Below are 23,617 nucleotides of genomic sequence, written 5' to 3' on the forward strand. Positions count from 1 at the left end.
TTTGGAAAGTGGTTGAGGGCCACACTCTTCCATTATATTAATGGAGGAAGTTCAGGGTCTGGGATGGAGGTTGGGTGCAGAAGGGCCTGTGAGGTCTGGGAGTGAGTTTGGGTGAAGAGGAGGAGGCAGTTGTGACCCGGAGCATGGGATTGGAGTGCAGGGATCTGGGTTGTGACCTAGGGCTGGGGATCATAGTGCCAGGGTTTGGGTTGTGATGTAGGTCAGGAGGGGACTGTGATCTGGGACATGGGATTGGGAGCCGGGTCTGGGAGTGGGTATGGGCTCAGGAGGGTTTGGATTATGTGGGGTAGAGGGACAGAGGGCTGGGGGTACGTGAGGGGCTTGTATACCACAGGCAGGCTCTGGCCAGGAGACTTGCCAGTGAGAGATTCCCAGCCAGCAGCCCAGCACATTTCTTAGGCAGGAACCTGCTCCAGCCCCACACAGGCTACAGGGCCATGTGCTCTGTGAATGAGAGCCTGAGGGGAGGGGGGATTGGTGCTTCACGTGCTGCCTGTTCTTTGAAACAGACAGATCCCATTGACCAGAAACTGGCCAATGGGATTGTGCTGGGGACGGGAGCAGCTCGTGAAGCACCACTCCCCCCTCCTCCCTGCTCACAGTTTGTGAAAAATGAACAGCCCAGCAGCTGCTTTTCTGTGCAGCATGCAGGGGTGGGGCAAACAGGGGCATCTTCCTGAGCCTCCCTGCTGCGTCCATGGGCTGGATCCGGTGGTTTGCTGGGCTGGGTCTGGCCCATCGAGAGTATTTTGCCCAGGCCAGCCTTAAAGAGTAAGGGTGTACAGAAAGCAAGGGAGATTATTTTTGCTTTAGATTGTAATACAATCAGTGCCTCGTGATCAGTGCCTCGTGATCATCTTGACTGCCAATCATGATCCCCACTGAAAAATACTTATTTAATTAATGAAAGCAATGGACTAGGACTCAAAGAATATGGTTTCTATTCCCTGCTCTAACAGTGCCCTACTGAGTGACACTGAGCAAATCACTTAATCTTTCTGTCCCTCATTTTCCCTCTCATCCTTTGTTTGTCTATTTAGATTATCAACTTTTCAGGGAAGAAACTGTCTCCTCCTATATTTTACTATATCCTAATACACTGGGGCACCTAATGTCAGCTGGGGCATGCAGGCACTATTATAATATTAATAACAGTAACACTATAAATCAGAAACACAAGATATTATCATCTTATTACCTCACCCACCTTGTCTCTCTAATATCCCGAGACAGAAATGGCTACAACTATACTGCACAGAATAACATTATTATTCATGTGATGCACTCCTACCTTAACACTGTTCTGGCTCTCAAACCTTAATTAAGTCCATAATGTGAAATGAAAATATAAACACATTTTTAATCAGACAAAGCTCTGGCTGGGATGATTTAGTTAGGGTTGATCCTGCTTTGAGCAGGGATTTGCACTAGATGACCTCCTGAGATCTCCTCCAACCCCAATCTTCTATGATACTATGAGTCAATGTGTTAAAATTAAAACATAATTAGGCTGTGGTGATGATGATGATGATACCAAGATGATTTTAACTAGCCATCTGCCTAGGTAATGTCTAGACCAGGGTGGGCAATAATTTTTGATGGGGGGGCCACTCCAAGAATTTGGTACGTTACTGAGGGCTGCACTCTTTCATTATATTGATAGAGTAGGTACAGGGGTCTGGAATGAAGCTGAGTGCAAAAGGGATTGGGGTTGTGGGATATGGGAGAAAGTCTGGGCGAAGGAGGGGATTGTGACCTGGAACAGCAGACTAGAGGTGCAATATGGCGTGCAGGGTCTGGTAGGGGGTTGTAACCTGGGATGGGATGCAGGGTCTCGGAGAGGATTATAATCTGGAGCAGGCGTGGAGAAGGAGATGCAGGTATTTGGGTTGTGGGAGCGATAGAGAACTGAGGTGCAAGGTCTGGGAGGGGGTTGTGACTTGAGGAGTGGTGTAGGAGTGGATGCAGTGTCTGGGAAGGTGTTTGGGGAGGGTGCAGGAGAGGGGCAGAGGGTTGCAGGAGGGAGGGGCTGGTTTGCCAGAGGCAGGCTCGGGCTGGGAGACTACCTGGGTGGCTCCCAGCAAGCAGCCCAGCAGGTTCCTTAGCCCGGATCCCTGCCTTCCATGCCCCTATACAAGCTAAAAGCAGCTGCAGGGGCCATGTTTACTCCTGCGGGCACTGTGAGCTTGCGAGTGAGGGAGGAGGGGCACTTTACATGCTGCCTACCCTGCAAACAGGCATCTGCTATTGGCTGGAAATCAGCCAATGGGAGGTAGTGGGGGTGGGGGCAGCATGAAAAGACTCTCACCTTCCCTCCTCCCCGAGCTCTCAGCATTCAGGGATGCACACATGGCCCTGCAGCTGGCTTTACTGAGTGCCAAGCGGGGGAAAGGAAAGCAGGGAGCTGGCAGAGGCTCTCGTGGGCCAGATCTGGCTTGCAGATCATAGTTTGCCCAGCCTTGGTCTAGACATTTGTCTCATTAGTGATTCATTAATCTCTCTCTTTTTCTGGCTAATCTCTTTTAAATAAAATTACTATGTGGCTTCCAAACTATACATTCAGATAACATACTCACACTTTGTATTTCTATTACCCTTGCCTTCTTTTTTCCACAAAATTGGGTTCTATACCCACCTTTCCTGCCTTGTTCCTATTTAGACTGTAAACAATTAGGATAAGGATTGTCTTATTTTATTTTTGAATATCACCTGTCACATACCACCTGTTGCTACTCAGATCTATGCTAGTATACAAATAATGAAATCACAGATTTACTTTTTGAGCACTTAAATTCATTGTCATCCATAATAAGTTTATGTTAATCATACAAGAAACAGTAACCAATTGTCAAAATTTTCCCTATATTTTTAATTGCAAAAAATCTCATGTATATCTGTCTTTCATAGTGTTGTGTATATACACTTGCTAATCTCAGATGATACATTTGATCTTAGCCCTTAAAAGGCTTGATCTAAGCCTTCAGTCTTTCCCAAACCCATGAACCCTGGCATCAAATGTCTGCATGGATAGAGATGGAAAACATGCTTTACCAATGCATAGGAAATCAAGATAATTACACTTCTTTGGAAAATGTGGAATAAATTTAATTGAATATTGGTGCCTGTGTATAAGGAAGTATATAGATAATATTGAGCCTTCTAGTTCATTACCAGGCCAAACACACTCATATGTGCACACTACGACACCAAGAAAGCCATAACTGGCCCATTGATCTTTCAAGGAGGCAGATAACCAGATTTGTGATCTCACAAATAAAAGAAGCAAATGGACAAATATCTAGGATACTAATAGGTTCATTACGGGGAGCAACTGCCTTTTGGATCATATGTGAAACTAGGTAACTCTACCTCTCGTTGTCTGATTTACTAAGTACCACACACAGTAGCCCAGTTATGAGTGGAGAGGAAAAGCAGGAGCACCGAACTGTCAGAAAGGATTGCCTAGAGCTAACAGTACAATGGGGAAATCAAAGTGGCTGCACTAGAAACTGAAGTAGCTCTACAAATGGTCTGGGCTACCTGAATGCTTCAGGGTGACAGCTTTAACGGATCCTAGCAGACAGGCACAGTAAGGACTAAACCAGAAGGAAATCACTGGGGAAGCCAAGTTCCAGGGAAGACATTTATATAGAACACAAATGAGACCAGATTAGAAAAAGCCCTGAGAGTATCACAATAATGACACAGATAATGACAAAGTCCAGGAGAAACAGCAGCCTAGAAAGCTTAACTAGGTTTTAGGATGTGCCACCTTATGCAAATCACTTGTTTGACTAATTTTCATATTTAAATTCAAGTATTACCATACATTTGATTTTAAAAGTTATGCGCTGAATTAGTGATGACAAAAGGCAATGTCATGACAGTCCTGGTAAATGATACCTTATGTTTATCTCCAGGGCGGCTGAAGCCTCCACTGTCCACACATTTATCAGTCTCTCTGATGAGTCTGCCCATTATTACAAACTGTTAAGGTGAATTTGTGAGATGGGAGCAGACATGCATCAAATCCATCTCATATAGGAGTTATCAAACAGTCACTAGATGGGATCAATTTTCAGTTGAATATGAATTTTGTGAAGAGGCTCTAATACAGAACAATGTAAGGTGCTTAAAAATTGCACATCAGTTATTCCTTAAATATATTTTTGTCTCTTTTTTTTACAAATATGGCTGTGTCTAGACTGGCAAGTTGCCAGCTGTCTACACTGGCCGCTTGAATTTCCGCAACAACACTGACGATCTCATGTAAGAAATCAGCACTTCTTGCGGAAATACTATGCTGCTCCTGTTCGGGCAAAAGTCCTTTTGCGCAAAAGCTTTTGCGCAAAAGGGCCAGTGTAGACAGCTCAGATTTGTTTTGCACAAAAAAGCCCCGATCGTGCAAATGGCGATTGGGGCTTTCTTGTGCAAAAGCACATCTAGATTGGCACGGATGCTTTTCCGCAAAAAGTGCTTTTGCGGAAAAGCATCCGTGCCAATCTAGATGCTCTTTTCCTCAAATGCTTTTAACAGAAAACTTTTCCGTTAAAAGCATTTGCAGAAAATCATGCCAGTCTAGACGTAGCCATATGATCATAGAGATAGTAAAGTGAAAAATCAATTGCACTGGCTAGAGCCATGCAATGAGAGTAAATCCTGTGCAAGCTTCCTCTCTTCCTCTTCAGATCTCTGCCAGTGTAGCTGATTACTGATCTACAATTCTCTTTTCTATTGCAGTACTCTCTTCTTCCTGAGCAAAGCTTGAGTTTACTGAATTCTGTGGTAATTTTATGGTGTTTTTAAACGGAAACTAAAATTAAATCAACAAAACTTATTTTCACTTATAACTAAAACTAGAATTTGAATACTAGTTTCCAGAACTGAACAAAATAATGATGCAGTAATCCATAATACCAGTTACCCCAAATCTCTCATGGCACAGTATATCCACGCAGTACCTGTCCTTTCCACTTCCATTCTTCTCGTTTACATCTGTTCCATGCTCTACCAGTATTTTCACAAGTCTAGATAATATAAAATATTTTCATCAAGAAAAGTACCACTAAACTAACATTTATTATTAAAATGGAAACTTTGAAAGAGTAAATAAAAACGTAGTTTTGCACGCAAAATCTATTACTGATAGGTTCATTTTTTTTTTATTTTTTAACTAAAAGCCTTTTTTTGATTTTCAACAACAAATACACAGAAGAATAAAATAATCACTGTATTAATTTTATAAATTGTCAAGTTGCCTTTATATTATGAAATTTATAAATTATCAAAGTTGCCTTTATGTTATGAAAAAAGCAACGTCAATAATATTCTATTGCATGTTTCTTAAATTGATTATCTATTATTCTGCTCCTAATATAGCAAAGAAATGTAAAAATCAATTATATACAATGAAGAGGTAAAAGAAAAGCAGTAATACCCATCATATCCTTTCTGCGAAGCAACCATCAGAGCAGTAAATCCTAGTTTATCAGGAACATCCACCTTCACATGTCTTACAGGAGAAAAGAAAATGTTACAAACTAGTGTATCTCAAATATTTTCAGAAACAACTACAAATCTTTCTACAACATATTTCTAAATACAATGAGTAGTCCTGTGGCACCTGAGAAACTAACAAAAACATATAAAATCATGAGCTTTTGTGGGTAAAACCCATTACAAATTCAAAGCATTATAAATACCTAGCGTATTTTCCAGCGTATAAGACGACTTTTTATACTAAAAAACATCCCCCAAAAATCGGGGGTCGTCTTATACGCCGGGTATAGAACATCCCTGTGCTGATACTGTATGTCCGTGGTCCCCAACACAGTGCTCGGGGCTGGCCCCGGGCACATGGTGCACGGTGAGTGCCGGCCCGGGCGCGCAGCGCTTGGCGGGGGGAGCGCCAGCCCAGGGCGCGCGGCGCTTGCGGGGGGAGCGCCAGCCCCGGGCGCGCGGCGCTTGAGGGTGGGTGTGCCGGCCCCGGGAGCGCAGCCCTTGGAGGGGGCACCAGCCCCGGGCGCATGGCTATGGGGGGGGCCGCCCCCGGGCGCGCAATTGTCCCCGCCCCCAGGTTGACAAAGCAAAGAGTCAACCTGTAGAACTCCTTGCTGCAGGAGGCTGTGAAGGCTAGAACTGGAACAGAGTTTAAAGGGAAGTGAGATAAAGTGATGGAGGTGGTAAAGTGAGATAAAGTGGTTGGGTCCATGGAGTGCTATTAGCCAGGGGGTAGGAGTGGTGTCCCTGCCCAAGGTTTGTGGAAAGCTGGAGAGGGATGGCACGAGACAAATGGCTTGGTCACTGTCTTCGGTCCATCCCCTCCAGGGTCCCTAGGGTTGGCCGCTGTCGGCAGACAGGCTACTGGGCTACATGGACCTTCGGTCTGACCCAGGACGGTCATTGTAAGCTCAGGGCTCAGGGTCGGGGGTCTCAGAGGACCCCATTGATTCTCTTGCACACCTGCTCCTGGGTGGCCAGGCTGGCAGCTCTCCTGCCTAAGCCGGCCACTTTCCTGTGCCTAGTGTGGAGATCGTGGACGAGGTCCACGATGTCCGCACTAGCCCAGGCGGGTGACCGCCTCTTGCGGTACCGGGCAAGCTCCCAGGAGCAGCCAGCCTGGTCCCGGGAAGAGGGGGTGGGCTGGGGGGCATCAGGTGGGTGGCTCTGTGCCGTGCCAGGTGCAGGGTCTGCTGGCTGGGTGCTGGCAGGCTTGCACCTGGCACGGGCACCGTAGCCAGCCCGTGCCCCTTTAAGGGGTCCGGGGCCGGGAGGGGGGCAGTAGAGTTTCCCTGGTTTTGGCCAGAGTGGCCACCAGGGAAACCTGGGGAGGGCTAGCTTCCCACTAGTTCGAATTAAGGGGCTACACACCCCTTAATTCGAACTAGCTAGTTCGAACTAGGCTTAATCCTTGTGGAATGAGGATTACCTAGTTCGAACTAAGTGCTCCGTTAGTTCGAATTAAATTCGAACTAACGGAGCGCTAGTGTAGCGCCTATGAAAGTTAGTTCGAACTAACGTCCGTTAGTTCGAACTAACTTTGTAGTGTAGACATACCCTGAATTAGTCTGAGTGCATCTCTATGGTTATGGTATTCTTTGGCATTTGTGGTCAATTTGTGAAGAACAGATGAGAGATATGTGCTTATCATATTCATATAAGGAGGATGGATGAGCTTGATACAATGGGTGAAGTAGAATGGATTACTTTACTTTCACTGGGTTGCTAAAAAGGGATGGTATTGCTGCACATGAAAATAGCTGTGGAGCTCAATCCTGGTATGGGAACCCATTACCCTTTTTTCATGCAACAAACAGATTAGGTATACCTCTATATGGGCAACACATGAAGCCTTTTTCCCTTGCTCTGTCCGATACAGTAGTCTCAGGCCACCACATTCTGGCCTTCTGTCATGGATTTGAGGGATGGCCAAGAGTCTGGGGAGTAAGGGGTTAACTGTACCTAGCCAGGTAGCAGTCAGCCAATAGAAATGCAGATAGGGATTTCAAACTGAGACAAAGGAATTTTGGGGTTTTCCCTCCTTTGTCTCTGAGCCAGTTTTGCTCTAGATACTGAGGGAGACAGAAGACATGTCTCTCTCCAAGGCTGTGTCCAGACTCAGGGGTTTTTTCGGGAAAAGTAGCCTTTTCCCGAAAAAACTTCCCCTGCGTCCAGACTCAAGCCGCGTTCTTTCGAAATTATTTCAAAAGAACGCGGCTTTTCTTTCGATGGCGGTAAACCTCGTTTCACGAGGAAGAACGCCTTCTTTCGAAAGTTCCTCTTTCGAAAGAAGGCGTTCTTCAATGTAAATGGGGCTTCCTCGAAAGAGAGCATCCAGACTCGCTGGGTGCTCTCTTTCGAAAAAGCGGATTGCTCTTTCGAAAGATCCGCCTGCAGTCTAGACGCAATCTTTTGAAAGAGGCTCTTTCAAAAGATGCTTTCGAAAGAGCCTCTTTCGAAAGAAGCCTGCAGTCTAGACATAGCCCAAGAAAAAGACTCTTCATTATGTGTAAGTAGGGTAAAGTTTAGATAACTCCATTAGGTTTTATTGTTTTCTGTTGTGGGACTTTGGATCTGATGTCTGTGCTGTTAGAAATGGGTTTCCCTCCCTTTTGTAACTAAGTCCTGAGTCCATGGGAGTCCCCATTAGTATATTAATTAGTGACTTTTTCCATCTAATCATTATGCTTGCAACAGGAGTATTGTTTTGATAATAAAAGTTCTTTCTTTTTATTAACCTGGTATTGGTTCAGTTCTGTGCCCTGGAAAATCTGTATGTGGGATCCACATGCTCTGACTAGGGGCCAGCAGCCACAGACTGCAGTTTATATTTTCTCTTTCATTTTATAGCTCTTTGGAGAAAAGAGCTTGGGGTGCCCTGGGGTTGGTTTCAAAAGCACTTGATGGTGGCAGCAGATTTTTATCCCCAAAATCTAGGTTTTTAAGATTTTTGGGGGAAGCTTTATACCAAAGCCTGGAAAGATAAGGTTTTGGGGTTGCTTTTTGCAGGCCCCCATTTCTACATTCATCGTGCCAGAGTGGGGAATAAACCTTGATACCTTCTCTCTCAGCTTTCTCAAAAAACTTTGCTCCTGCTGATACATCCAATACTTTCTACTCTGCAGTATACACCTGTCAAAAGTTGTACAAGATTTTAATCAGCTAGGGTATGTCTACACTACCCCGCTAGTTCGAACTAGTGGGGTAATGTAGGCATACCGCACTTGCAAATGAAGCCCAGGATTTGAATTTCCCGGGCTTCATTTGCATAAGCGGGGAGCCGCCATTTTAAAAACCCCTCTGGTTCGAACCCCATGCAGCGCGGCTACACGGGGCACAAACTAGGTAGTTCGAACTAGGCTTCCTAGTTCGAACTACTGTTACTCCTCGTGAAATGAGGAGTAACGGTAGTTCGGAATAGGAAGCCTAGTTCGAACTACCTAGTTCGTGTCCCGTGTAGCCGCGCTGCACGGGGTTCGAACCAGCGGGGTTTTAAAAATGGCGGCTCCCCGCTTATGCAAATGAAGCCCGGGAAATTCAAATCCCGGGCTTCATTTGCAAGTGCGGTATGCCTACATTACCCTCCTAGTTCGAACTAGGAGGGTAGTGTAGACATACCCCTAATTACTAGCACCTCCCAAAACAAATCACGTTTCTCAGGCACTAAATAGAGAGAGTGATAAAAACCTATTGTCCCAGCTGTGGTACAACCAGCAGAAAGTTGGGTCCTGGGTCCACCAAATCTCATCCTATAGAAGCCATTCCCTAATTATCAGACAAAAGCCATAGACCTCCATCTAGTATGGGGAGAAGGTGACATTCTAAGACAGTGGTCTCCAACCTTTTTAAGCATGAGATCACTTTTTGAATTTAAGTGCAATCAAAGATCTACCTCACACCCAAATACCCTTGCCCCACCTCCAGTGTGCCCCTTCTCTGAGGCCCCACTCCTGCTTACTCCATCCTCCCTCCCTCCCTCCCCCATTTTCACCAGGCTGGAGCTGTGGGTTGGGGTGCAGACTCTGGTCTTGGATTAAAGGATCTGGAGTGTGAGAGGCGCTCTGAGCTGAGCTTGGGGCAGGCAGTTGGGGTTTTGGAGGGTATTCTAGGTGCAGGCTTTGGGAAGGTGTTGGGATGTAGGAGTGCTCAGAGCTAGGGCAGGGGCTTGAGGTGCTGGAGGGGGTTCATGACTAGGGTAGGGTTTCAGGATGTGGGCTCTGGCTGGGCCCTGCTGACCTCAGATGGCTCCTAGGTGGTGGTGCAGTGGGGCTAAGGTAGGCTCACCCCTGCCCTGGCCCTGCATCACTCCAAAAAGCAGCCAGCAAACTCCCTCCATCCCAAGCCCTATTGTGTCCCCTCTCTGCTCTGTGGAGATGAGATACATAGTGGGGAGGGGTACCCTGACATCAGCACCTTCCTCTCCCTCCACTGCCAAGCTAGCAGGAGGCTACTGAGAGGACAGCTCCAAGAACAGAGCAGGAGCTACGCAGCAGTGCAGGGAGAGGCAGCTGAAGTGCTGGCCCTAGATAGCCTCCTGGCCAAACCTGTCAGGATCACCTGTCAGAGGCTCCAAGATCTACCAGTAGATCCTGATCTACTGGTTGGTGACCACTGTTCTAAGACTACATCTACACTGCCTCGGGGATCAACACTGAGATTGATCCATTGGCAACTGATTTATCAGTGAAGACCATTTAATAAGACCTGCCAAATCGACCGCAAATCACTCTCCAGTTGATTTTTTTACTCTACTCCAGACAAGAAGTATAAGGGAAATTGACAGGAGAGTTTCTCCTGACCTTCTCCTGCAGCACAGATCTCTATGGTAACTCAAGGCACATCAAGTCCAGATACATTATTCATGTAGCTGGAGTTGCATAACTTAAGTCAACTTTGTGCAGTTGCACAGACGTAGTCTGAGCTCTAGACATACAGATGTAAGGTTTGTGTTATGGTTACTACTAGAAGTGCCAATAAGCATGAAAGTTTGTCATCTATAGGTAACATACAAAAGTTGATCTGTGTTTAATGTTCAGATTGTCTTCAGAATTTGAATTTTACATTTCCTAGCATTGTGTAGACACTTATTTCAAACTAGGGGGCCTCCAGACATTCCCAGGGTGCCCTGGTGGCCACTCTGGGCACAACCAAGAAAACTCCTCTCTGTCCCCCTCTCTCCCGAGCCCTTAAAAGGGTAGATTCCAGTGCCTGTGCCAGCTCCAAGCCTGCCAGCCCAGAGCCAGCAGTCGCTGCACCTGACCCAGTGGCCCCAGCATGAGCTAGGCAGCCGGTGCCAGCCAGCTCTCCACCGCTCCCCAGGACCAGTCTGCCAGCTCCCAGGAGCCTTCCAGGGGCCAGAAAAGGTGGGCACCTGCCTGGTCCAGTGCGGAGATCAGGGACCTAATTCAGGTTTGGGGGGATGCCTCCAACGTCCATGATCTCCACACTAAACCGAGGAACACAACCGTCTATAGGCGGATGGCTGCCAGCCTGGCCACCAAAGGCCACATGCAAACCCAGGGGCAGGTTTGCATGAAAATAAAGGAGCTGCAGCTAGTGTAGGCAAGTGCCATAGGGGGCAGCTCCCAACCAGGGGCAGTCCCAGACCCCTGCCCCTATTTTGATGCTGTGAACCACAACCTGGGGGGCAGGACACTCCGTGCTCCCCAGGTGTTCATCGACCCTGGGCAGAGCTTGCTGCCTCCTGCTGCTCCAGCACCTACTGCCTCCCTAGCTACTGTTCCTCCTCCCACTCCTTCTCCCCCTCCTGTTCCTTCCTCCACACCCTCCCCACACTCCCAGGGGTGCCAAGGCCCCCACACCCATGGTGCTAGGAGACAGTTGGTCTGGTGAGACTCCCAACCTTGAGCCCTGTGCTTCTCTTCCTCCTTCCTCCCCTTGCCTCCCCCTGCCAGCTCCCTCCTCCCAGGTTTCCTCTTCCCCTCTCCAACCCTCTCTCCTCGCCTCTCCCTCCTTCTTTCCCCAGTCTCACCTCAGTTTCATTCCCCCCCCCCCAGTTTTGTTCAATAAAGAGGCTTTGTTGTAATGAACACGTGTCTTTTAATGTACAGCAGGAAGGGGGGTTAGGGAAGAGTAAGTAGAAGGACGTGAGGGAGGAATGAGGAACAAGTGGGGCACAATAGGGCGACTGTTACTGCCTGCAGAAAATGCTGCCTGGCTCGCAGCAACACGTCCAGAAGAAGCACCAGATTGCCCAAGGGTGGCTCCAGCTCCATGCTGCAGAGTGCTGTGGTGTCCTGAGTGAGGGCAACCAGAACACACAGAGAAAAAAATGCTTTGCTTTCCCTCAGCGAGGTAGGCAAGCAAGCAGGGAAACCTTAGAACTGGCTGTCCAGTGGGTTCCTTTAAGCACAGGTCTCAGACAGCCTCAGGCATCAGCCACACAAGATAACTCCTGACCTGATGCCCTGCCAGGACCGGTTCCGGCCGGCCTTAAATGCGCTTCAGTGTCCAACTTAAATGTATACCCCAAATTAAAAAACATAGCGAGAGACCTAAAAAAGAGTCACTGTGGCTTAACCACCATGTAAAAGAAGCAGTGAGGGACAAAAAGGCATCTTTTAAGAAGTGGAAGTCCAATCCTAGTGAGATAAATAGAAAGGAACATAAACACTGTCAAAGCAAGTGTAAAAATGTAATAAGAAAAGCAAAAAAAGAGTTTGAGGAACAGCTAGCCAAAAACTCAAAAAGAAATAACAAAACATTTTTAAGTACATTAGAAGCAGGAAGCCTAATAAAAACCCTGTGGGTTCCCTAGATGACCGAGATATAAAAGGAGCAATCAAGGACGATAAAGACATTGCGGATAAACTAAATAATTTCTTTGCTTCAGTCTTTATGGCTGAGGTCGTTAGGGAGATTCCCAAATCTGCACCATTCTTTGTAGGTGATGAATCTGAGGAACTGTCCCAGATTGAAGTGTCATTTAGAGGAGGTTTTGGAACAAATAGAAAAGCTTAATGTTAACAAATCTCCAGGACCAGATGGCATTCATCCAAGGGTTCTAAAAGAACTCAAATGGGAAATTGCTGAACTATTATCTGTGGTTTGTAACCTATCCTTTAAATCGGCTTCCGTACCTACTGACTGGAAGGTAGCCAATGTGACACCAATATTTAAAAAGAGCTCTAGAGGTGATCCTGGCAATTACAGACCAGTAAGTCTAACTTCAGTACCAGGCAAATTAGTCGAAACAATAGTAAAGAATAAAATTGTGAGGCATGTAGAAGAAAAGAACGGTTACTTACCTGTAACTGTTGTTCTTCGAGATGTGTTGCTCATGTCCATTCGAAGTAGGTGTGCGCGCCGCGTGCACCATGTCTTCCGGAGCATTTTCCCTAGCGGTACCCGTAGCTCCGGCAGGGCACCCCCTGGAGTGGCGCCGCCATGGCGGGGCATAAGTACCCCTGCCGGCGCTGCCCCACCTCAGTTCCTTCTTGCCGGATACTCCGACGAAGGGGAGGTACGGTGGGAGTCGAATGGACATGAGCAACACATCTTGAAGAACAACAGTTAAAGGTAAGTAACCGTTCTTTTCTTCTTCGAGTGGTTGCTCATGTCCATTCGAAGTAGGTGACTACCAAGCTAACCCCAAGGAGGAGGGGTCGGAACAGTCATCGCACCAGAGCCATAAAGGAAGGTGAACAATAAATAGATTTATTTGAACAAGTAAACAGTGACAAGTCACCAACCCGGAACAAAGACAACGAGATCTATATATTTACATATTTACATCACAGATTCTAGGACTGCAGAGCCCACCCTTGCATCCTCCCTGGCCTGTTGAGGTAGCGCATAATGCATTGTAAACGTGTGGAGGGAAGACCAGGTGGCTGATCTGCAGATTTCTGTGATAGGTACCTGGGCACTGAAGGCTACCGAGGACGCCTGCGCCCTAGTAGAGTGTGCCTTCACCCTGGGTGGGGTTTTACCAGCCATCTGATAACACTCTGCTATACATTGCACCACCCATCTTGATAACCTTTGGGTAGAAACAGGTGAACCTTTTCCCTTTCCCCCAAATGTGACAAACAACTGTCGGGATTTACGGAAGGGCTTGGTTCGGTCGATATAAAAAGCCAGCGCTCGCTTGCCATCCAGGGAGTGTAGAACACGCTCCTTAGGGGATGCGTGAGGTTTAGGGAAGAACACTGGTAAATAAATCTCCTCGGATAGGTGAAAAGGGGAAACCACCTTCGGGAGGAAGGTTGGATGAGGTCGTAGCCTCACATTATCACGAGAAAAAACAAGGTAGGGAGGCTCTATGGTCAGCGCCCTTAACTCTGATACCCTTCTAGCAGACATAATGGCTACTATGAAAGCAACCTTCAATGAAAGGTGCTTCAGCGAACAGGTAGCCAAGGGTTCGAAGGGATGGGACATAAGCCTGTGAAGAACCAGGTTGAGATTCCATTCAGGGTATGGAGCCCTCACCGAGGGATACAATTTCTCCAAACCCGTAAGAAACCTTTTGACCACCTGGTTAGAAAAGAGAGAGGCCCCTGCCGTACCCACATGGAAGGCGGAGAGAGATGCCACATGGACTTTAATAGACGAAAAAGACAAGCCAGAAGAACGAAGTTGAAAGAGATAGTCAAGAATAGCTGGAATAGGAGCCGAGGACGGCTGTACTCCTCTCCGGGACGCCCAAGACGAGAAGCGCCGCCACTTGGCAGCGTACGACCGTCTAGTAGAGGGTTTCCTGCTACTAAGGAGCACCATCTGTACCTGTCGGGAACATTCCCTTTCCAGTTGGTTCAACCACGGATAAACCAGGCCGTCAGGTGGAGAGACCGGAGATCCGGGTGAACCATTATTTCTCCGTCCCAAGGTTGGGTTAGCAGGTCCCGAACTGGAGGGAGTGCTATGGGGTCCTGGGCCAGCATGTCCACCAGGATGGGGAACCAGAACTGTCTGGGCCACCTGGGGGCTATGAGGATGATCGAGGACCTGAAAGTTCTCGCTCTGGTCAACACCCTGGAGATTAGTGGAAATGGGGGAAAAGCGTAGAAGACGCCCTTTGGCCACGTGGTCGTTAGGGCATCTCCCTTGGAAAATTTACCCAGCCCCAGCAGGGAACAGTAGTTCCTGCATTTTGTATTGCGTGCCGAGGCAAACAGGTCCAGGTGGGGATAGCCCCACCTGTGGAAAACCTGGCTGAGTACAGAATCCTTGAGCGACCACTCGTGGACTCCAAAGGATCTGCTCAGTGTGTCTGCAAGCAGGTTCTTGCACCCAGGGAGGTATTCCGCCTGGGGCGAGATGTTGTGCGTGATGCATAGATGCCATAACAGCAGGGCCTCCTTGCACAGAGGTGGGGAACGTGCCCCACCCTGCTTGTTGAGGTAGAAAACCGCTGCAGTGTTGTCCATACGTACCAGGATGGAGCAGTGGGAGAGCCTCGGCAGGAATGCTTCGCAGGCTTTCCTCACTGCTCGCAGTTCCCGGACGTTGATGTGCAGGGACCGTTCAGACGGGGACCAGAGGCCCTGAGTTCTATGGCCCCCGAGGTGTGCACCCCACCCTAGGTCGGATGCATCGGTGACCAGGGTCAGCGAGGGGGGAGGGGCATTGAAGGGAACCCCGCTGCACACCACGGATTCCTGGGTCCACCAGAGTAGGGAGTCCAGAACGTCCGGGGGCACTGTGACTATGGAGTCCCATAGGCCCTTGGACTGGCAGAAGGCCTTCGCCAGCCAAGCCTGCAGAGGTCTCATCCTCAACCTGGCATGTCGCACCGTGTAAGTGCATGCTGCCATGTATCCCAGGAGCCTGGAGCAGACCCGAGGAGTCGTGATGGGGGACCGGGTTAGCTGTGAAATCAGCTCCCCTATTGCGAGGAACCTGCTGTGGGGCAGGAACGCTCTGGCCACCTTCGCATCGAGGAGGGCTCCCACGAACTCTATGATCTGGGAGGGGGTCAGGGATGACTTCTCGACATTCACCAAGAGCCCCAGTCTTAAGAAGAGAGCTCTTATGAGTGACACGTGAGCTTCTTCTTGCTCATACGAGCGACCTCGGATTAACCAATCATTGAGGTAGGGGAACACAAGCACCCCTTGATTGCGCAGAAAGGCGGCAACCACAGCCATGCATTTTATGAACACCCTTGGCACAGTACACAACCCAAAGGGGAGTACCGTAAACTGAAAATGGTGGCAGCCCACCATAAACCGAAGGAACCTCCTGTGACTGGGCCTGATAGCCACATGGAAGTAGGCGTCCTTTAGATCGAGAGTCACATACCAGTCACCCAGTTGTAGTACTGGGATGACCGAGGCTAAAGTTACCATTCTGAACTTTTGTTTCACCACCGCCTTGTTTAAGAACCGGAGGTCCAAGAAAGGGCGGATACCCCCCTTTGGTTTTGGGACAACAAAATAACGGGAGTAAAACCCCTTGCCCCGCAGGTGCGGGAAAACCCTTTCTATTGCCCCTTTTTCGAGGAGTGCCCCCACTTCCTGAAGCAGGATGTGTTCGTGAGGGGTGTCCCTTATTAGGGACAAGGTAGGGGGTTTTGAAGGTGGCGGGCCCAGGAATGGAATAGAATAGCCCGAATGTACAATGTTGAGGACCCAGGCATCTGATGTTATTTGGGCCCATGCCTGGGCAAAACGGGAAAGCCGGGCCCCGAACGGGGGGCCTGGGTAGCAGACTGGTACGGGACTCTCTAGCTCTAATTCAAAATTGTGGCTTGCCCTGATTGGAAGGGCCGTGAGGGCCTGCCCGTTGGGGATCTGACCTGGGGCGACGACGTCGACCCCTGGACCCTTGGGGGTGTGCAGCAGCCCCGGAACCTCCACCGGAGGCCCAGTAGCGGCGCCTCCAGAAGTCCCCATGGGGGATCTGGGGCTGCGCTCTACCCTGCTGCCTAAACGGCAGTTGACGCCACTGAGTAGCTGGCGTATGTATGCCCAAGGACTTCAGGGTCAACCTAGTATCCTTTAGGGTATGGAGCCTGGAATCTGTGTGCTCCGAGAGCAAGGTCTTTCCTTCGAAAGGCAAGTCCTGGATGGTATGCTGGACATCTGTGGGGATCCCCGAAACATGGAACCACGCCCCACGGCGCATAACGACACCTGTCGCCATGGTGCGGGCTGCCGAGTCTATGGTGTCCAAAGCCGCTTGGAGGGCAGTTCTTGTGATGATTTTACCCTTGGAGGCCATAGCCAGGAACTCCTGGCGGTCCTCCACCGGGAGTCGGTCCTTAAATTTCTCGACTGCCCGCCAGGTGTTGAAGGCGTACCTGCTCAGCATCGCCTGCTGATTAGCGATACGGAGCTGCAGAGCACCCATAGCGTATACTTTGCAGCCCAGCAAGTCCAGCTTCTTAGGTTCCCTTGCCTTCAGTGAAGGACCGGGTTGGGGAAGCTTCTCCTTTTGGGCCGCAGCTTGCATGACCAATGATCCCAGAATGGGTTGGGAGTACAGAAAATCGTGACCCGACTGCGGGACGAAATAACACCTCTCTACCCCTTTTTGGGTAGGAGTCAGAGTTGCTGGCGTTTGCCACAGTGCATTAGTAATTTTCGAAACCGTCTTGTTAAGTGGTAGCGCGTATTGTGCAGGGGTGTCCTCAGTGAGGATGTCTACCATCGGGTCGGTATCCTCAATTATGGGCTCAACTGGAACCGCCAGGTTGGAAGCCATGCGCCGCAGTAGGTCTTGATGCGCTCTGGCATCCACTGATGGCAGCTCGGGCGCCGGGTCTGCCAGTGCCTCATCGGGGGAAGACGACGACGATGACTCCTGGACCAACAGGGGTGCCGTCGCGGTCAACTGCAGTGCCAATTGGGCGGCCCGAGCTTCCGTAGGGGCTGTTCCCGGCACCGATGGCTGCGGTGCCGCTGGGTCTTGTGGCACCGGGAGAGGGGAGGTGGGCGCCCTGGACAGGGACACAGAGGGACGAGAGCGGTGCCCTGAAGCCTCCGATGCCATAGAAGGTGGTGGTTGGCCCTGCCACTGATGATAGGCCCAGGGAGTCCAAAAGGGCCACTGCGGATGCGGGGGCCACACCTGCTGGTTGTGGTCCCTTCTGTGCCTGGATCTAGATCTGTGCGTCGAAGAAGCTCCCGAAGACCCTGAGTGCACCGACACCGCGTCCGAGTCCGAAGAGTAATCGGATTCCGGCCACGGTGGAGCCGACGAGGAGTGCGGCGCAAACCTGGCCATCGACTCCGGCTTGCCTGCATGCGCACGGCGCGGACGGGCCGTCTGCGGTGCCAGGGGACCCAGACCCAGTGCAGCGAACACCGATGGCACCAACAGCTGCGGCACCGGGGTGCCTAGGCCCGGTGCCGGTTCCCCAGTAAGTAACTGCGGCACCGGGGTGCCCAAGCCCGGTGCCATTGGAGGCGGCATTTGCGGCACCGAGGTACCCAGGCTCGGTGCCGTGTACGCCATTTGCGGCACCGAGGTGCTCAGGCTCAGTGCCGTGTGCGCCAATTGCGGCACCGGGGTGCCTAGGCCCGGTGCCAGCTGCGTTGCTAGTAACTGCGGTACCAAGGTGCTCAAGCTCGGTGCCGGTTGCGATGGCTGAAAAAGTGGAAGCGGTGCCGTCTGGGGCTGCGGTACCGGGGTGCCCAGGGCCGGTGCCGATTGCGCCGGCTGTAGCTTTGGCACCGGGGTGTCCAGGCCCGGTGCCTGTTGCGTGGCCAATAGGTACGGCACCGAGGTGCTCAGGCTCGATGCCGACCGAGTTGTGTCCAACTGGCACGGTACCGGGGTGCCCATGCCCGGTACTGGGATGGACCACTGAGTCAAAGCCGGTGCCGATGACGGCACGGAGACGGACATCGACTCTTGGGAAGCCAGATAGCCTTGGGAGCATGGCACCGGTATGGCCAAGCGGGGCTCTGGCAACTCAGAGAGCAACGGCCTGCCATGGCTCGAGGCTCCTTGGGAATGACAACCCGGCGTTGTGAAGGAGCCCGTAGAAGCAGTGGGAGCCAAACCCAGCGTGGTTGGTCCCGACGCATATGCCACTGTAGCATGCCGACCCTGGTCATGCAAGGGCGATAGCGGTGCCCTTGGGGCTTGCCCCGTGGGCAACCTCGACCCGTCCGAGTCAACCAACGACGGCGGGGAGGTGGTAAGGCTGATTAAGTCTTGTGCCACTTCAAATGTGTCCGGCGTAGACGGACGATGAGAGGGCAAGTGGCCCGGGCTCGCTAGCTCCCCTCAGTGCCGACGGTGCACTAGAGGGGAGGCGCGCACCGGTGAGCTAGTGGTGCGGTGTCCAGCCGACGCCGGCTTCTTGGACGGGGACCTGCCCCGGGACTTCTTCACCCTCTTAGAAGGGGGAGAGTGAGACCGGTGCCAGGAGCCTGCCGCCGACGCCCGAGGCCGGTGTGCTGTGCACCGCAGGCTGGTCCAGCGGTGCCGGTTGAAGCGCCGTTTCCATAAGGAGAAGCTTCAAGCAGGAAACTCTGTCCTTTCTCGTACGAGGCTTGAAAGACTTGCAGATCTTGCAGGCTACTGCCAAATGGGCCTCACCCAGACACTTAAGGCAGCTGTCGTGTGGGTCGCCCCTGGGCATAAACTTCCTGCAGTCAGCGCACGTTTTAAAGCCTCGCGGCCCTGGCATTCCTCACCCCCAACGGGGGGAAGGAACAAAACAAAAAACCTAACTATCAAACTACACAACTATTTACAAAGTGAAAAATGGGAACCATTAAACTATCTAAGCCTAACAGCTATAGAGAGAGAGACATGCTCCAACGACCGACACGGCGGTAAGAAGGAAGTGAGGAGGGGCAGCGCCGGCAGGGGTACTTATGCCCTGCCATGGCGGCGCCACTCCAGGGGGCGCTCTGCCGGCGCTAAGGGTACCGCTAGGGAAAACGCTCCGGAAGACGTGGTGCATGCGGCGCGCACACCTACTTCGAATAGACATGAGCAACCACTCAAAGAAGAACATAATTTGTTGGACAAAAGTCAACATGGTTTCTGTAAAGGGAAATCATGTCTTACTAATCTATTAGGGTATGTCTACACTACCCCGCTAGTGCGAACTAGCGGGGTAATGTATGCATACCGAACGTGTAAATGAAGCCCGGGATTTGAATTTCCTGGGCTTTATTTGCATAAGCCGGCCGGCGCCATTTTTAAATGCCGGCTTGTTCGAACCCCGTGCCGCGCGGCTACACGCGGCACGGGCTAGATAGTTCGGACTAGCAAGCCATTCCAAACTATCTGTACACCTCGTACCCCTTCTTTGAAGGGGTTAACAAACATTCAGACAAGGGGGATCCAGTAGATATAGTATACTTAGATTTTCAGAAAGCCTTTGACAAGGTCCCTCGCCAAAGGCTCTTGTGTAAATTACATGGCCATGGGATAAGAGGGAAAGTCCTTTCTTGGATTGAGAACTGGTTAAAAGACAGGAGACAAATGGTAGGAATAAATGGTAAATGTTCAGAATGGAGAGGGGTAACTAGTGGTGACCCCCCAAGGGTCAGTCCTGGGACCAATCCTTTTCAACTTATTCATAAATGATCTGGAGAAAGGGGTAGGCAGTGAGGTGGCAAAGTTTGCGGATGATACCAAATTGTTTAGGTTAGTCAAGACAGAAGCAGACTATGAGGGACTCTAACAAGATCTCACCAAACTGAGCAACTGGGCAACAAAATGGCAAATGAAAATTAATGTGGATAAGTGTAAAGTAATGCACATCGGGAAAAATAACCCCAACTATATGTACAGTATGATGGGGGCTAATTTAGATATGACAAATCAGGAAAGATCTTGGAGGTATCATGGGTAGTTCTCTGAAAACTTCCACACAGTGTGCAGCGGCGGTCAAAAAGGCAAATAGGATGGTAGGAATTATTAAGAAAGGTATAGAAAATAAGACACAGAATATCTTACTGCCCCTGTATAAAACTATGGTACACCCACATCTTGAATACTGTGTACAGATGTGGTCTCCTCACCTCAAAAAAGATATTTTGGCCTTGGAAAGGGTTCAGAAAAGGGCAACTAAAATGATTAGGGGTTTGGAACGGGTCCCATATGAGGAGAGGTTAAAGCGACTGGGACTTTTCAGTTTAGAAAAAAGGAGACTGAGAGGGGATATGATAGAGGTATATAAAATCATGAGTAGTGTGCAGAGGGCGGATAAAGAAAAGTTATTTATTAGTTCCCATAATAGAAGAACTAGAGGACACCAAATGAAATTAATGGGTAGCAGGTTTAAAACGAATAAAAGAAAGTTCTTCTTCACACAGCGTGTAGTCAACCTGTGGAACTCCTTGCCAGAGGAGGCTGTGAAGGCTAGGACTATAACAGAGTTTAAAGAGACGCTAGATAATTTCATGGAGGTTAGGTCCATAAAAGGCTATTAGCCAGGGGATAGAAATGATGTCCCTGGCCTCTGTTTGTCAGAGGCTGGAGAAGGATGGCAGGAGACAAATCGCTTGATCATTGTCTTCAGTCCACCATTTCTGAGGCACCTGGTACTGGCCACTGTTGGCAGACAGGCTACTGGGCTAGATGGACCTTTGGTCTGACCCAATACGACCATTCTTATGTTCTTATGTTATCAGTGTGGACACGCTATTTCAAAATAGCAAAAAGCTATTTCGAAATGCATTTTGTGTCTAGACATGTTATTTTGAAATAAGCTATACTATATTTTGTAGATATATCCTTACCCAGTAAGCATTAGGCTTAGCAGAATGCTTACTGGGTAACCAGTTAACTAGACTTATAGCCACACCAGGCCATAGCAGCCCTGGCTGCCACAAGCCATGTCAGGGCACCAGGCAGGGACATGTGGCAGGAGAAGGGACCCAGTTCAATGGCTGCAGAGCATCCCAACAGGCAGAAGGGACCCAAGCAGCGCTGGAACAAGGATGCAGGCAGGCAAGCAGGACACCAGTTGCAGCTACGCTAGAGTGACTATAGTGGGCAGGCAGGATCCTGCCTGCACTGGAATGGCCCCAGCAACGAGGTGGAAACCTGATCACACTGGAGCCAGAATGCATGAACTCAGTCCCAGCCACACCAGAGCAGCTCTGATGGACAGACGGGACCCTATTCACAACCATCCTGGTGCGACCAAGTGGGACACTGGCTGCTAGAGCAGGCCAAGCAGGGAGGCAGATCCTGAGCTACACCAGCATAGTCAGGCAGGACCCCAGCCCAGGCCACACCAGAGTGGCCTTGATGAGCAGGCTGGTATGCAGCAGAACCCACCCTACAGACACAGAAGGACGGCAGTCCTTGTGAGGCTCCCCGTCCCAGCTGCTCTGCACTGGCACACCAATGGTTAATTGGTTAACAATATAATCATTTAACTGGCTGACTTTTTAAAATCAATATTAAAGAAATACATCCCTAGCCTAAAGCCTAAAGCATTAGATGTTATATTCCTTCCAGTACTTGGGTGAGGGTTGTTTTCTCCTTATTTTTGAATCTCTGTATGTTCTCATTATCCATAAAAAATATCTTTTTTGAATTCTGCTAAACTCGTCGTATCAGTGATATCTTGAGACAATTAGCTCCACAAGCTACCTCTGCATTATAAGAAAAGAGAGTGTTTCTTTTCATCTGTTTTGAAAACTCTACCTTTCTATTTCATCACAAGTCCCCTTTTTCTTGTGTTACAAAAAGGGGTGAATGCACGTGCCGGATTAATTTTCTTTGTTGTATCCTCTTTAGGATATTCCCCCTGCTTAATATGTCAATGCTGTAAAATAAATATTCCCAATTTCTTCAATTTCATTTCACATGGAAGTGTTTCCATGCCTCTGATCATTTCCCATTGCATGAATTTGGATACCTTCTATTTTTGATATACAGTTTTTAAGGAAAAATGACCAAAACCAAATCGCATATTCCATTTGTAAAATGACAGAACACAGAAAGCAAATTTGTGTTGTTTTACCATAAAATGAACAGTCTAATTTTAGGGCATGAGGAAACTAGTTCATTGAAACAAAACACAATAGCATCATGCAGTTTATATGATTTCATGTCCATTTTAACACTATAGACATTTTATAATCTGAGTATTTCCTCACCCTCCCTGAAGAATGTTAAGAACTCCTTCTACATCATTCATACTGACAGCTCTATGAAGTTGCTCTCCGCTCATTGGCTCTCCTATAGAAAACAAAATAGGAAAATATTTACAAAACAGTTCAGAGATTCATTCTAGTGATGCTGCTGAGTATTTAAATATTGCAAATAATAGATTATCTTTAATATTTTCAGTACCACTTTTGGATATTTTCTAAATTACTAAATTAAACAACAGAACCTGTGTCAGTTTTACATAGCTGTTTTTGTTTAAGTGGTAACTCTTGGTTATATTCAGAGGCATCACTCTCACAATATAGTATGCTCATTACTAATCTTTGTCATTTTCATTACCATTTTATTTTGGTGGAATTCTAATCTCTTGATATATTTCTGTAATAGAGACGAACCTGTATCTCAGAACTACCATGTTGGAGATGAACCACATGCATGACCTACTGTTCAGTCAACACAGTGCAGTCCTTCACATGCTGTAGTGACTGTGAGAGATCTGGCTTCCAGTTATCTCTACATTTTCTCTTGAAGGGAAAAACTGCTGTGTCTGGGTTTGGACTATGAGCAGTCTACTTTTACTTACCAAGATATCCTTCTACAGCCCATTTGTCAAAATAAAAATAAGAACCAAACACTGCCTCTGAAATGGATTCACATCTGTTGTTGATATAATTTTACAACTGGCTTTTGCTATGAGAATATATTTCCTAAACAAATCAAAATATATTGTTCCTCATGCCCATAAATGTTCCCAGTTTCAGTTGGTTGCCTTTAAAGGACATTAGTTCCTGTGGTATTTAGTAAGGACCACATTTCTAATCCATGTGCCGTAATGTGGGAGTTAGTTTAATGATGAAAATGAACAAAGAAGTTACCGTGCATAGTAACAATGATTCTTCAAGATGTGCCTCTCTGCCAGTGCTACACCCTATGTATCAGTGCATCCTTGCACCGGCAATCAGAGATTTTTCCTAGCAGTACCTAACCCTACTGCGCATGAGCACTCATCATCTTGTGGTGCCACTGGTGCCCAACTCTT

General features: G+C 48.8%; 1 protein-coding gene across 1 annotated transcript in view; it reads right to left on the minus strand.

Moving 5' to 3' along the window:
• Positions 1-23,617, minus strand: part of FANK1 (fibronectin type III and ankyrin repeat domains 1) — a 90,533-nt gene that overhangs the window by 18,880 nt on the left and 48,036 nt on the right. Inside the window, 3 exon segments of the mRNA XM_075935286.2 lie at positions 4,983-5,048; positions 5,459-5,533; positions 22,566-22,647. Of these exon segments, the coding sequence (XP_075791401.2) occupies positions 4,983-5,048; positions 5,459-5,533; positions 22,566-22,647 (223 nt within the window).

The sequence above is a fragment of the Pelodiscus sinensis genome, chromosome 8 (assembly GCF_052426305.1).
Source record: "Pelodiscus sinensis isolate ZL-2025 chromosome 8, ASM5242630v1, whole genome shotgun sequence".
Lineage (NCBI taxonomy): Eukaryota > Metazoa > Chordata > Testudines > Trionychidae > Pelodiscus > Pelodiscus sinensis.